The sequence below is a fragment of the Chiloscyllium punctatum genome, chromosome 4 (assembly GCF_047496795.1).
Source record: "Chiloscyllium punctatum isolate Juve2018m chromosome 4, sChiPun1.3, whole genome shotgun sequence".
Lineage (NCBI taxonomy): Eukaryota > Metazoa > Chordata > Chondrichthyes > Orectolobiformes > Hemiscylliidae > Chiloscyllium > Chiloscyllium punctatum.
In genome coordinates this window covers 104,022,613-104,036,321 of record NC_092742.1, presented here as the reverse complement: position 1 = coordinate 104,036,321, position 13,709 = coordinate 104,022,613, and the positions used below count along the sequence as shown (strand labels likewise).

Sequence of the window (13,709 nt, the reverse complement as noted above, 5' to 3'; positions counted from 1 at the left end):
GTCCCGTTGGTTTAAATGGTGGTGTTATTACGTGATTTTCCTATAATACAGTATCATGTGGGAATGGAGCTATCGTGTTATCAGAGCAGACTGTGTAGTTATTTTACACGTTCCTGTCAGGGCCCTCAGTATATATTGGTATACTCAATGTTAACCCTCTTCCAACATCCAGTGGTACTGCCAGCAATTCAAGTAAAGTGTTTTTGTCATTGGAGAGCATTATTATTCAGAAAAGGTAACAAAATGACCAGCTTGAGATTTTTTTTTTAACTGTAATCTTAAATCTAAGGATCTCAAAACCCCCTTGATATTCCAGTGTGAAAATCTAATGGCAGACCCAGTTTATTTGTAATTTCTCTGTAGAATATCACCTGAAAGAATATACATTTCCACAGTGTTTTGCAACGTGACAGTGTCCCAAACTGATTTTTCAGCCAGTTCATTACATTTGCAGTGTAGTTGCCATTTTAATGTAGAAAACACATCAGTTAATTTGCAAGCAGCTCGGTCTCTCAAACAGCAGTGGGGCGGTGAATTGCCCGTTATCGTTCACAATGCAATCCAAAGAGAAACGGCCGATGCTGTTAATTTCTGAATGGATTAATACAGTGCTTGAAACTAGGTTGTGATTCAGACTGTTAAAGACCTGAGTTGTCTATGAAGCTGTTACTTCCTGCTTGGCTTGTTTGAGCGACTGCTTCAGTCGTACTTAGAGCAACCCCATGGCGTAATACATTTTCTGCTTACCATCTGTTATTTCCATTGGTTGCCAAGTTGGTGAATTGAGCAAAGGATACAAACTCCTGATGAGTCCAGGAATATTTAAAGGGCTTTGTGGAGGAACTGTTTGACTTAAAGGGCTATTAGTTTGAAATACTTGAAATGTTAACTCTTTCCTTCCACAGATCCTGCTAGACCTCTGGTTTCTCCAGCAATTTCTGGTTTTGTTTCAGATTTCAAGTATCTGCAGTTCTTTGGTTTATATTAGATCACAGAGTCTTAAAATTGATCGCTGTGGAAGTTGAATTATTTTTATAATGTTTAAAGAGTAACTGACTAACTACTTTTTAAAAAAAAGTCCAATTCCAGTAAGAGGTGGTGTGCACAATGACCTCTTTATGTGGCAGAAATTCCATACCTGTGTTTTCAATTTCCTTTTCTCCGGGTGCTCCGGTTTCCTCCCACAATCCAAAGATGTGCCAGTTAGGTGAATTGGCCATGCTAAAAATTGCCCTCAGTGTTTACGTGCTTTAGTCAGGAGTAAATGTAAAGGAGTGGTTCTGGGTGGGTTACCCTTTGGAGGGTCGGTGTGGACTTGTTGGGCCGAAGGGCCTGTTCCCACACTGTAGGGAATCTAATCTAGATCTCCTCTCACTCTTCCCTATTGTAATTCAAAAATTGAAAGTGTTTCTTTGTTTTTATTCCTCTCCAGGAAAGGTTGAAGTTGGTAACGGTTCTTGGCGCTGGACTTCTGTGTGGCACAGCTTTAGCCGTCATTGTTCCGGAAGGGGTTCATGCACTCTATGAGGATGCTCTGCATGGTAAGAGATAGATCCATGTCCCAGTCTTGTTCGCAAGCCCTGCAGAGCACAGAATAAAAGAAATGTGGCACCTTGTCCACCCTAAGGCAAGCAAAGTCGTTCTCGAGTCATGACCGCATTCTTCTGGTCACCATAATTTAGATGACAGTTTTTTGGCTCAAACCATCGTGAGAGCTGGTACAGGTTAATTGAAGCACCTAAAATCGAATTCTCTGCATTACTTGGACACTGTGCAGAGTTCAAGACTTGTGCATCTTGAGCAATGACATCGGCTAATAGAGCAATGAATAATCTGATCAGGGTACATAATGTTACTCGGTCAACATTTTCAAGTTGGAACATTTTCTCCTTCATTTTTTGCATGGTGCTTTGTCTGAGTTATAGTTCAGATAGAAAAGTTGTAATGTCCTTAGAGAAATGGAGTTTATGGAGCTGGATTATTTCATAGATGTAGTGGCACAAGGGCTAAACTGGGTACCACCATTTATCACCAGTAATTGCACCACCCAACAAGGTAACATACAATATTTCAGTAAATTTGATGTAGATTTTACCGCTATGAATTCCTGAGAGACAGCTTGTGCCAGAAACAATGTGCAGGATAATTTTCAGGACAGTTTCAAAAAACAAACTCGATAGATATACTTTACCAATAGTGTATCAGTCTTGCCAATTTGCAGGAATGAAAATTCTACAGCAGAAATGTTGACATTATCCTGGGGGATGTTTTTGATGGAATGCTGCTTGCTTATTCCCATATCTGCAATCCATTCAATGTAGTGCATAAATGAACAAGGGACAGCATTTGCTATCCTCCAGTCTTCTGGCTTTATTCCTGTAGACAATGATGACATAAAGATCAAAGCCAAAGACTCTGCAATCTCCCCTCTCCCTGGCTTCCCAGAGGCTCCTCGGATAAATCCCATCCGGCCCAGGGGACCCATCTATTTTCACACTTCCCAGAATTGCTAACACCACCTCCTTGTGAACCTCAATCCCATTCTGGTCTAGTAGCCTGTATCTCAGTATTCTCCTCAACAACATTGTCTTTTTCCAGTATGAATACCGACAAAAAATATTCATTTAGTGCTTCTCCATCTCCTCTGACTCCACACACAACTTCCCGCTACTGTCCTTGATTGGCCCTAATCTTACTCTAGTTATTCTTTCATTCCTGATATACTGATAGAAAGTGTGAGGATTTTCCTTGATCCTGTCTGTCAGTGAGTTCTCATGTACCCTCCTGGCTGCTCTTAACTCTAAATAAATATGTTCCACTATAAAGATAAGAGAACACGTCATTGTGGTTAACTAACAAAGTAATTAGACAAAGTGTCACACTCGAATGCATTTCCCTAACTGTGCAAAAATGCGTGGCAGGTCAGATGGTTGGTTAGAATAAGAGTATGGCATAACGGCTATAAGGCGAATCAAGGAAGAAATTAGACCATGAGAGGGAGCGAGCTCAGGATGGGTAGTTTTATACGAATATTTTAAAAGGAAAAGAGTAAATGAGTATTGATTCCCTGGAGGGTGGGAATGGGGAGTTGATTGTAGGTTGTAAGGACATCACTGGTTAACTTTGGACACATTTTGCCTCTTGTCTTCACAATGAAGGGCACAACAAAATCCCCAGTAATATCTTTAAATCAGGAGATGGAAAGAAGAGAGGAGTTTATAGCGAGTTTGCAATCGCAAGGGAAATGGTACGAGGAGCTGTGAGCTGAGAATGATCCCGTTCCAGCTGGTCTTCTTCCTCTGGCCTTAAAACAGGTTGCTCACGAGCTAGTGGCTCGTCTTTATTTTCCATTTTTAAAAAATAATTCCATCCTCGGTGACCTGAGTGTCACCGGTAAGCCCAGAATTTATTGACTATCCCCAGTGTCCTTGAGAAGATGGTGGCGAGCTGCCCTCCTGAACTGCTGCAGGGGTACAGGTGACCTGGCAGTAATGTCACTAGACTAGGGGTCACGATTATACACTGGGGGCATAGGTTCAAATCCCACCACGGCAGCTGTTGCAGTTTAAGTTCACTTAATAAAATTGGAAATTGAGAGTCGCACTCAGAAATGGTGATTTTCATTATTATTTTTAAAAAAAAATTCTGATTCACTGAAGTTCTTTTTAGATTAAATTAGATTAGATTCTCTGCAGTTTGGAAACAGGCCCTTCGGCCCAACAAGTCCACACCGCCCCTCCGAAGAGAAACCCACCCAAACCCATTCCCCTACCCTATATTTACCCCTAATACACCTAACACTACGGGTAATTTAGCATGGCCAATTCACCTAACCTGCACATCTTTGGATTGTGGGAGGAAACTGGAGCACCCGGAGGAAACCCATGCAGACACAGGGAGAATGTGCAAACTCCATGCAAACAGGCGGGAATCGATCCCAGGACCCTGATGCTGTGAGGCAGCAGTGCTACCCATAAAGGCAAGAAGAAATCTGCCATCCTTTCCCGGTCTGAACCAAACATGACTTCAGATCTATTATATTGCGGTTAACTCTTAATCGCCCTCTGAAATGGCCTGAGAAACCATCAGTTCACACTCAGTAAGAGAAGAACAAGAATTGGAAAAAGAACAATCTCGTATCGATATGGATGATGCGATGGCACAGTTGGTTATCATTGCCTCACAGCTGCCAGGGAGTTGAGTTTGATTTCCCCACCTGGTGGCTGTCTGTGTGGAGTTTGCACGTTCTCCTCATGTCTGCATAGGTTTCCCCTCGTAGTCCAAAAATGTGCAAGTTCGGTGGATTGGCCATGCTAAATTGCTCATCGTGTCCAGAGGTGTAAAGCTAATGGATTAGCCATGGTCAGTGCAGGGTTACAGCGATAGGGTAGGTCGTTCTTGGGAGGGTTGGTGTGGACTCAATAGGCCAAATGGCCTACTTCCACACTGTAGGGATTCTATGATTCTGGGTACATATGCAATGCTTCAGGGGAAGGAGAGCATGGCTAATAGCACTGCAGTGGACTAAACTGGTTCTGTAGTTTCTGAAAGTGGGACCTTTTGTTTTAATTATTTAAAACGTCTAACAGCACTGACAGAATCACAAAAAGAGGCCACTCAACCCTTTGTCTAATCTGAGGAGCAGGAGAATTGATGTTTCGGGCAGGAGCCCTTCATCAGGATGGCTTCCTCGCATGCTGTCTGACCTGCTGTGCTTTTCCAGCAACGCCCCCCTTGTCTAAGATGTCTCGTTTGAAACAGCTATTCAATAGGTCAAACTCTAACTTTTTTTTTCTCCACAGCGATGCAAATGTTTCTCTTTTTTAATTTGAATGTTATTCTTGACATTATAAAATGGATATGATGCTGGAGGCTAATCATAATGAGGATGGTGTGAATTGTAGAAATGTTTTGTGCGCTGGCAGGTATTTGGAGTTGCCCACGTCCCCTCAGTGAATTGCCTGGTGCCAAGTCAGATGATGAGACTCAAAGCCCTGCTACAGACAGCAGTGTTCACGACAGAAAGGTAGCAGGGCAAGTTTGCTGAGATTCGCAACGACTGCAGCTCTGGTCATCGGGTGTGATTGAAGATGTGCTAAATCAGCGTGACTCAGCAGTGACCTGTGGTTTGTGAGGCCGTGTAGGCTTTGAACATCGCAGCATACGGGCTACAGGGAAGGCTCCCGCTCTCGTTTAATCTGTTTTCCTTCTACTCCCTCAGATAAACACACCCATGGAGGTGAAGCAGAGAAGGTGGAGGATTCGTTAAAGACAGGACAGTCAGCAGAGACTGAGCACGATCGCGAGCATATTGCTTTGCACGCCTACATTGGGGTTTCGCTGGTCCTGGGCTTTGTTTTTATGCTGCTGGTCGACCAAATAGGCAGTTCTCACATGCACTCCAGTGAGGGTAAGAGACACTTCAAATCTCGCTTGCTTTTTCCACCCAGTGAGCTACCACCTAAGGCTGGACTCTTTTGATCTTGGTTGGCATCCCTACCTGTGACAGAACGCTGGCTGCTCGCCTCGGTGGGCGGGGGGAAGAGGAGTATTGCTGGGCCACTGGGGTGAAAGGAGGAGGAGGGGAGGCACTTTGGCCAGGAGTGGAGGATAGAGGAGCATTGGAGGGGGGGATCTCTGAAGGGGAGCCTTGTGGGGAGGGAGGGGGTTTGTGTCGGAGTGAGGAGGTGGGTGAGATTGGGGCGGAGGAGTGTTGAGTCAGAATTGGTGGGGGTCCTACCAGAAGGAAGGTGGAGGAATTGGATCTGGTTAGAGTCGAGGATGATCTGACCAGGAGGCTAGTGAAGTGGCCAGTTTTATAGTTAGCCGTCAGTAGGAGCACATTTCAACCCCTCTGACTTTTGTCAACTAACTGTGCCCAGGTAAGCGTATATTTAATGCAATCTTGCTACCACCTTTACCACAGCTTTGTAAAGTCGTGTTTTAAAGTTACAGTAACAAGTGTTTTTCCCAAATGTTACCCGTGTTCCCAAAAATCACCTTGAGTGAATCAGGTTTCTTGCGTTCTGGTTTGATTCTGATGTAACCGATTCTGATGTATGGATGTAACCGAACCAAATAGCATTACAAACACTGATTCAGTGCATCTGGTTCCCTTCCCCTGTCTGTTCCCCAAAACCAAGTGAGTTATTTGAATCTGTTTGCATCATCCTTTAAATCAGTGCATTCCAGATTATGACAACTCCTGTACAGTAAAATGTCTCCTCAGTTCACTCCTGCTTTTACCCATGACTTTAAATCTGTGACTTCTGGCTAGAAGTCCTCAGTATTCCTACCAATGTGAATCATTTTGCTCTTCGGAGTGTGTTATATTTTATCTGGTGTTTCTATCCACTTCACCAGTCTATCTCTGCTCTCTCGAAGTCTAACATGATGCTTCTCTCATCTAACTGTATTTGAGTTTCATGTGCAACCTTTGAACTTATTGACGTATACCAACAAGAAATGTCCTTCCACCTGATTCCAGGAAGTTGTCTCTTCTACAATGGAAAGGGTTTGGACATTCGGAAGACTCTGTATTGCATTCCTGATGAAGGGCTTGTGCCCGAAATGTTGATTCGACTGCTCCTCAGATGCTGCGTGACCTGCTGTGCTTTTCCGACAGCACACTCCCGCCTCTGATCCCCAGCGTCTGCAGTCCTCACTTTCTCCCTGTATGTTGCATTTGGAGACTTTTTTTTTAACCTGCCTTCCTCGTATGAAAATATTTGATTTTGCTCTTAAGTAGCCTACTCTAATTTTCAAATTACTTGTACTGACTTTGTATTCACCCACACGAGGAAACAGTTTTTCTGCATTTACCTTTATAAATACGATATTGAGTCAAACAGCTGACTTAGGTCATTCTATAGTCGTCTAAACTCAAGGGGATAAAACATCCATACGAACCATTCTCATTGCTTAATAGTTTAAATCTCTGGTATCGTTCTAATGAATCTTCACTACGTGCCCTCCAAGGTCTCTATGTTCTAAGTGCAGTGTCAAGAACTGAACACAGTTCATTAGGTGGCTTCTGACCAAAATCTGGGTAACACTTCTCCCCTTCCACACATCAAAACTCCTGCAAAATACTAGCCTGTGTGGCTGTTAGCCTTATTTGTGAAGCGGCCTACTCTGTCATATTGTGTTAGGAGAGGTGAAACAGTAGTCCACCCAGCTGCAGGCTGCTCTGGCCTGTAAACCTGAGATTATTTCGGGAAGTTCCTAATTTCTGGCCTTTCAGGACAGGCACAACTGATTTTTGATTAGGTTAGATTCCCTACCGTGTGGAAGCAGCCCCTTCAGCCCATCAAGTCCACACCGACCCTCCGAAGAATAACCTACCTAGACCCTGACTAATGCACCGGACACTATGGGCAATTTAGCATGGCCAGTTCACCCTGACCTGCACATTGTTTGGACTGTGGGAGGAAACCCACGCAGACATGGGGAGAATGTGCAAACTCCACACAGACAATTGCCAGAGGCTAGAATCGAACCTGGGACCCTGGTGCTGTGAGGCAGCAGTGCTAACCACTGAGCCATTGTGCCGCCCCTAAATTTTTCTCTAAATTCCGAAAATTACCGTTAGCTCCATTACACACAGAAAAACCTAATTACAACTGGTGCTGCATTGGAAAAATAATTTGTAATAGCAGTTGTAAGACAGGCAATATGTATGCAGTAGTCTCTGGAATAGCAACATTTCTGACTCTGTGGTTGCAAACTCTTGAATGGTTTACAGAGTGTATATTACACAGAAACAGACCATTCCTTCCAGCTAGTCCATACTGGTGTTTATGCACCATTCATATCTCCTCCTGCACTTTGAAATTTAAGTAAATGTCTTATCTAAGGGGCTAGACACCAGTGGTATAACAGGACCGAAACACAGCATGGAATCCAGTTTGGAGAAACCAGAACGGTTCATAGACACCAGTGGCATCTAAATAGGCAGAAGGGCAGATCGATCAATGCAATGGTTCCTTTATGAAAATGAAGGTATTCAACTGAAATAATAGAGACTGCAGTTAGATTTTGAGGAGCTCTCTGCACAATTTATTTTGTTTCTGATCTGTCTTTCAGATCCAGAAGCTGCACGAACTGCCAACACCAAGATCACCACCACACTCGGACTGGTGGTCCATGCAGCAGGTAACACTAAATTTCTCTTGTTGTGCGATGACGTTTATCAGCTCCATGTCAGCATTGCCCATGTTACGTCTGAAACGTTTCAAACAGTCTCAGAGCTGAGAGGGCACTCTCGTAGCTCTCATTGTGCAGACTACTGACATGTCATCTATTCAAACAAATCATGAACTGAATCTAAGCTTGGAACATGCCAAAATACTTCCAGTCCACTGCCCCTTGTATCAGCTACCTGATCAAAATATTGTCCGACAGTACAAACTGGTTTTTAAAGTGGCTGTTATTATACAGTCTTTTGTGATAGCCCTTTTCCACCCCATTTTGTCCTTATTGCTTGATGCTGCTGAAATGTCGATACTCAGCATTTTATTTTAACCTGCACTGGTCCTGCTATTATTCCTTATGTAACCTAATTTCCCTTCGATTTCTTCGTCTCACAACTAATGAAAGAGTTTTCTGCTCGCAGCTTAGATACAGTTTGAGTCCACAAAGCACTTTTGAACGGTTTCTTTTTCGGGTTGCATTGGACTAAGCAATCTCAAATTGATGTAACTAAATCAGACCTTGCTGACTGGATCAAATCCACAACCTTACTTGTCATTTATTTTTGGAACAGAAGGACAGTATTTGGTCCATCGGGTATGCTGGTTCTCTGAGAAGCAATCCAGTCAGTTCCACTGTTGTGAGCAGCGAGTTCTAGGTTACTACCTCATGTGAAATAGCTCTTCCTCGCCTTTAACTCTTTCCCAAAACCTAATTCTGTGTCCTCGAATACTTTTGCTGTGAACGAATGGAAACCTGGATTCCTCGCAAACCTTATTCAAACGTTTGTCCAATCTCCCTTCAATTTCCTTTGCTGCAGGGAAACCAAACCCACCTTCACCGATCTAACCTTGTAACAAACATTCTCATCTAAGTCAACCCCTCGAAGACCTTTGCATCCCTCTCACAGCGTTGTGATTAGAGTGGTATGCAATACTCCAGTTGCCGCTTAATCAGCGCTTAATAATAGTTCAGCATGCCTTCTCTGGTTTTTGTACTTGGTGCCTTTATTTATGAAGACCAAGACCCCATATGCTTCACTAGCTGCTCTCAGTGTGTCTTGTCACCTTCAAAAACAAAAATCGGTGATCATGCACCACAAGTCCCTCTGTTCCTGCTCATACTTTGAGCTTGTGCCGATAAGTCAGTATGCCTCTCCCAATTCCTTCTGCCAACATACCTGAGCCTGCGCATCTCTGTACTGCATCAGGCTCCATCTGTCACTTGTCCACCCATTCTGCTAACCTTGTCTTGTTGCAGACAATTCGTATCAACTTGACTGTTTGTCACTCCTGCTGGATGTAGCGGTGCAGGTAGTGCACGGTTTTAAGTTCAACAATGTGCTATTTTACCACAGGCCCTGTTTACCTTTCGCTGTGGACAAAGCTTGTGGAAAAGACAGCCCTGGATATCCACTACAAATTGTGCCTATTGGGGTATTTTAAGCCATTAGAGTCATAGAGACGTACAGCACGGAAACAGACCCTTCGGTCCAACTTGTCCACGCCGACCAGATATCCCAACCCAATCTATTCCCACCTGCCAGCCCCTGGCCCATATCCCTCCAAACCCTTCCTATTCATGTACCCATCCAGATGCCTCTTAAATGTTGCAATTGTACCAGCCTCCACCACTTCCTCTGGGCAGCTCATTCCATACACGTACCACCCTCTGTGTGAAAACGTTGCCCCTTAGGTCGCTTTTATATCTTTCCCCTCTCACCCTAAACCTATGCCCCTCTAGTTCTGGAGTCCTCCTCCTCCCCTCCCCACTTTTCCCCCCAGGGAAAAGACCTTTCAATCTAATTTTTTTCAGTTTTGTACTGTTGGTACATTGTCCTGTGTAGTTGACCGCAAAGTGCAGTGTCTTAATTGAACTTGCAATTTCAAAAACAGTTTAGCTTTCTAATCATCCAGTTATTTTTTTTTAAAAAAGAATTGAGTAACTGGCAGTAAAATGAGCCATTTCAGTTGCAGGTTTGCCTGCTGCAGGCAGTTATTGGGTTTGAAGCAGTGATTTGATTTCTGTGTTCCCCTGCAGTACCTAGTCTTACCTCTTCCTTTCCCTTTATAGCGGATGGCATTGCATTGGGTGCAGCAGCTTCCACCTCACAGACGAGTGTACAGTTGATTGTATTTGTAGCTATTATGTTGCACAAAGTAAGTCTCCACATCTTGAATTTCCTAGTTTTTGTTTAAGGTGTGCCATATTTCTCTTTCTCTCTCATTGACTGATCATTTGAGCCCTGTCTTGCACTGTAGTGGCTACCGTTCTGGAATTGCCAGTGGCTGAGATGTTTCAATCCTATCGAGGAAGGTTATGCAGTTAAACCCTGCTGTATTTTTTAAAACGGTTTGAGATAACCCAGCAACTGCCCTTTTTTAGGAAGGAAACCTGCCGTTCTTCCCTGGCTTGGCTTACAAGTGGCTCCCCACCCAGTGTCCTCTGAGCAAGCCACTCATTTGTAGCCAGCATTGCAAAAAGAAACGTCCAGTAAGAATATAAATGCACATCCTACCCAGCATTGATCTAGCAGACTTAACGCCAAGCTTGGATGGCTTGAAAGATTGCAACACTTAGAAGAGTCATTCCATGAACTATTAGAGGGGCGAAACGGTGGCTCAGTGGTTTAGTACTGCTTCCTCACAGCGCCAGGGTCCCTGGTTCGATTCCAGCCTCGGGCCACTGTCTGTGTGGAGTTTGCACATTCTCCCCGTGTCTGCGTGGGTTTCCTCTGGGTGCTTTGGTGTCCTCCCACAATCCAAAGACGTGCAGGTTAGGTAAATTGGCCGTGTGAAATTGCCCGTAGTGTTAGATGTATTAGTCAGGGGAAAATGTGGGGAAGTGAGTCTGGGTGGATTTCTCTTTGGATAGTCAGTGTGGACTTGTTGGGCCGAAGGGCCTGTTTTCAATCTATAGGGATTCTAATCAAGAATAGCAAAGAGTCTGCTAAACATACATACTCTGAGAGTGTAGCAGTATCCCAGCCTCCTCCGTCATTAGTCATTCAGATCTTCCGGCCCCAATAACAACAACTATTGAGTGGTTTGTTACAGTTGTTGTGGAACGCCAGGCTCCAGGGAGCAGGAACCCAGAACTTGTGGTTGAACAGAATGGCCCTGTGGGAGCGCACACTGATAGTGCCACCCATGACCTGTCAGCACCTGACTTGGCCTGTTTGCAGTGTCTTCAACCAGTTGTTTCAGTTAATTTTATTTGGGGCTCCTCCTGCGAACGTAATGTTTCCACACTGTAAGTAATCTAATCGAATCTAAATGTTTGCTGCAGAAGTGCATTTCTGTAAATCAATGAAAGCATCAATTATCTGGCAACCCCAGCTCACCTCTACCCTTTGGGGCTGTGCAATTCAGCTGAAATTTCAAAACTGACTTGATTGGTTGTGAAATGTTTTTGAATGTTGTAAGGTAGTGAAAAGCACGACATAAATCCAAGGTTTTCTTACTAATTACTTTACCACTACCCCGTTCCTTCCCATTTCTCATTTAAGTGATGTGCAAACTCTAATGGATTTTCCGCTATAGATAATTGATATTATACAAAGTCACTGTGTGCAGTACGTACAAACAGTATGTTCCTCAGAATTCTCGTTTTTGACACCGTCCAAAATTCTTCAAAAATGACACAAAGGCCTCCAGCCAACTGTCAATATTTTTCTCGTGGAATGAGGTAGAACTCCTGTATGACTGCAATCCTCTGTCATCTTCATCCAGCAACCTTTTTGTAATTTACATGTGTAGACCTTGTTGGGAGGTGTTGACAGTGAGAGAAGGCCTTGAATTTATATAACACCATCCACTGTTTTAGACCACATGCAGAAACACTTCTCAACTAATGAAGAATAATCCTGTTTGTACAGTGTCGAAAACTCAGAGACCACAGACACTAACAACGAGTAACTAGTTCAATATAGAGTTGTGAAATACGTTATATTCATGCTAAACCGTACTTAGGATCTCTACTTCCTCATCCATCAAAACAGCTCCTTCAGTAGAGCAACATTCGCACAGTATTGCATAGGAGGTTCCCTCTAGGTTTTGTGCTGGTGTTTCTAGGATTGGTCTTGAACCTGGAGCACTTGAGTGTTAGCAATTGAGTCACAGCTGACACCGTACTACACTCTCAGGCAAAGTTTGCATGGTCACGTGCAGTTGCTGCCAGACGTCATTGGTTAATAATCAAGCATGGGAACCTGGGTCGGCATTTTGGATGAGGCGTAAAATTGTAGGAAAGCATACTTAATCCATCCCAGTATTCCTCTCCTCTTCTTGTTTTTAGGCTCCTGCTGCTTTTGGTTTGGTTTCGTTCCTTATGCATGCAGGCCTCGAAAGGAATCGAATCAGGAAACACCTTCTGGTGTTTGCTTTGGCAGCACCTCTGCTCTCCATGGTCACTTACCTGGGCCTGAGTAAGGTATGTATGCTGAGGTCATAACCTGTTCATTTGCCAGGTGAAAGTGTACTGCAGCTTGGATGTCAAAATACTACAATATGATGACTACCCTGTCAGCCGTGTGCTGCAGGCACTGAGGTTCTGAGTCGATCGATCTGCTTTTCTGCATCACTTGATAAGGGGTTGGCCAGGATCCCTGGAGAACTCCTTGCTGTTGTCTTTAATAACCAACCTGAACGGGCAGTCGGGGTCTGTGTTTTATCATCTCCTCCCATAGGATCCTTGACCTTCCCGAAACTGCTCTTGAAGACGTTGGCCAGGTTTTAGCCTGATGCTTGAATATTTCAACCCGTGACTGTAATGCAGATGTAGGAATATTGCCAAGTCCGTTAAGAGAGCTGTGTGACTTCTGGGACCCTTTCAGGCACTAGCTGGTTCTCAGTCCAAGTAATAGAGTCATAGTCATGCAGCATGGAAACAGACTCTTTGGTCCAACTAGTCCACACTGACTGTGTCCAAACTAAACTAGTCTTGTTTGCCTGCATTTGGCCCATATCCTTCCAAATCTGTTCTGTTCATGTACTTATCCAAATGTCTTTTAAATTTTGTAATTGTATCTGCATCCAACGCTTGCTCTGCCAGTGGGTTTCCCCTGGGTGCTCTGTTTTCCACCCACAGTCCAAAATTTTTAGATTAGATTCCCTACAGTGTGGAAACAGGTCCTTCGGCACAACAAGTCCACACCGATCCTCCAAAGAGTAACCCACCCCTACATTCACGCCTGACTAATGCACCTAACACTACGGGCAATTTAACATGGCCAATTTACCCTGACCTGCACATCTTTGTGTGCTTTGGGAGGAAACCGGAGCACCCGAAGGAAACCCACGCAGACACTGACGGTTGCCCAAGGTGGGAATTGAACCCGGGTCCCTGGCGCTGTGAGGCAGCAGTGCTAACCACTGAGCCACCGTGCCACCCCAAGTTGTGCAGGTTAGGGTGGATTGGCTGTGCTAAATTGCCCATAGTATTCAGGGGTGTGTTAGTTAGATGCATTGGTCAGGGTAAATATAGAGAAATAGGGTAAGGGAATGGGTCTGGGTGGGTTA

At 44.2% G+C, this 13,709-nt stretch overlaps 1 protein-coding gene across 1 annotated transcript in view; it reads left to right on the top strand.

The window, feature by feature from the left end:
• Positions 1–13,709, top strand: part of LOC140476608 (zinc transporter ZIP9-B-like) — a 39,249-nt gene that overhangs the window by 20,660 nt on the left and 4,880 nt on the right. Inside the window, exons 2-6 of the mRNA XM_072569463.1 lie at positions 1,433–1,541; positions 5,222–5,410; positions 8,086–8,154; positions 10,264–10,349; positions 12,487–12,621. Coding sequence (XP_072425564.1) covers positions 1,433–1,541; positions 5,222–5,410; positions 8,086–8,154; positions 10,264–10,349; positions 12,487–12,621 — 588 coding nt within the window. The remainder of the gene's footprint in view (positions 1–1,432; positions 1,542–5,221; positions 5,411–8,085; positions 8,155–10,263; positions 10,350–12,486; positions 12,622–13,709) is intronic.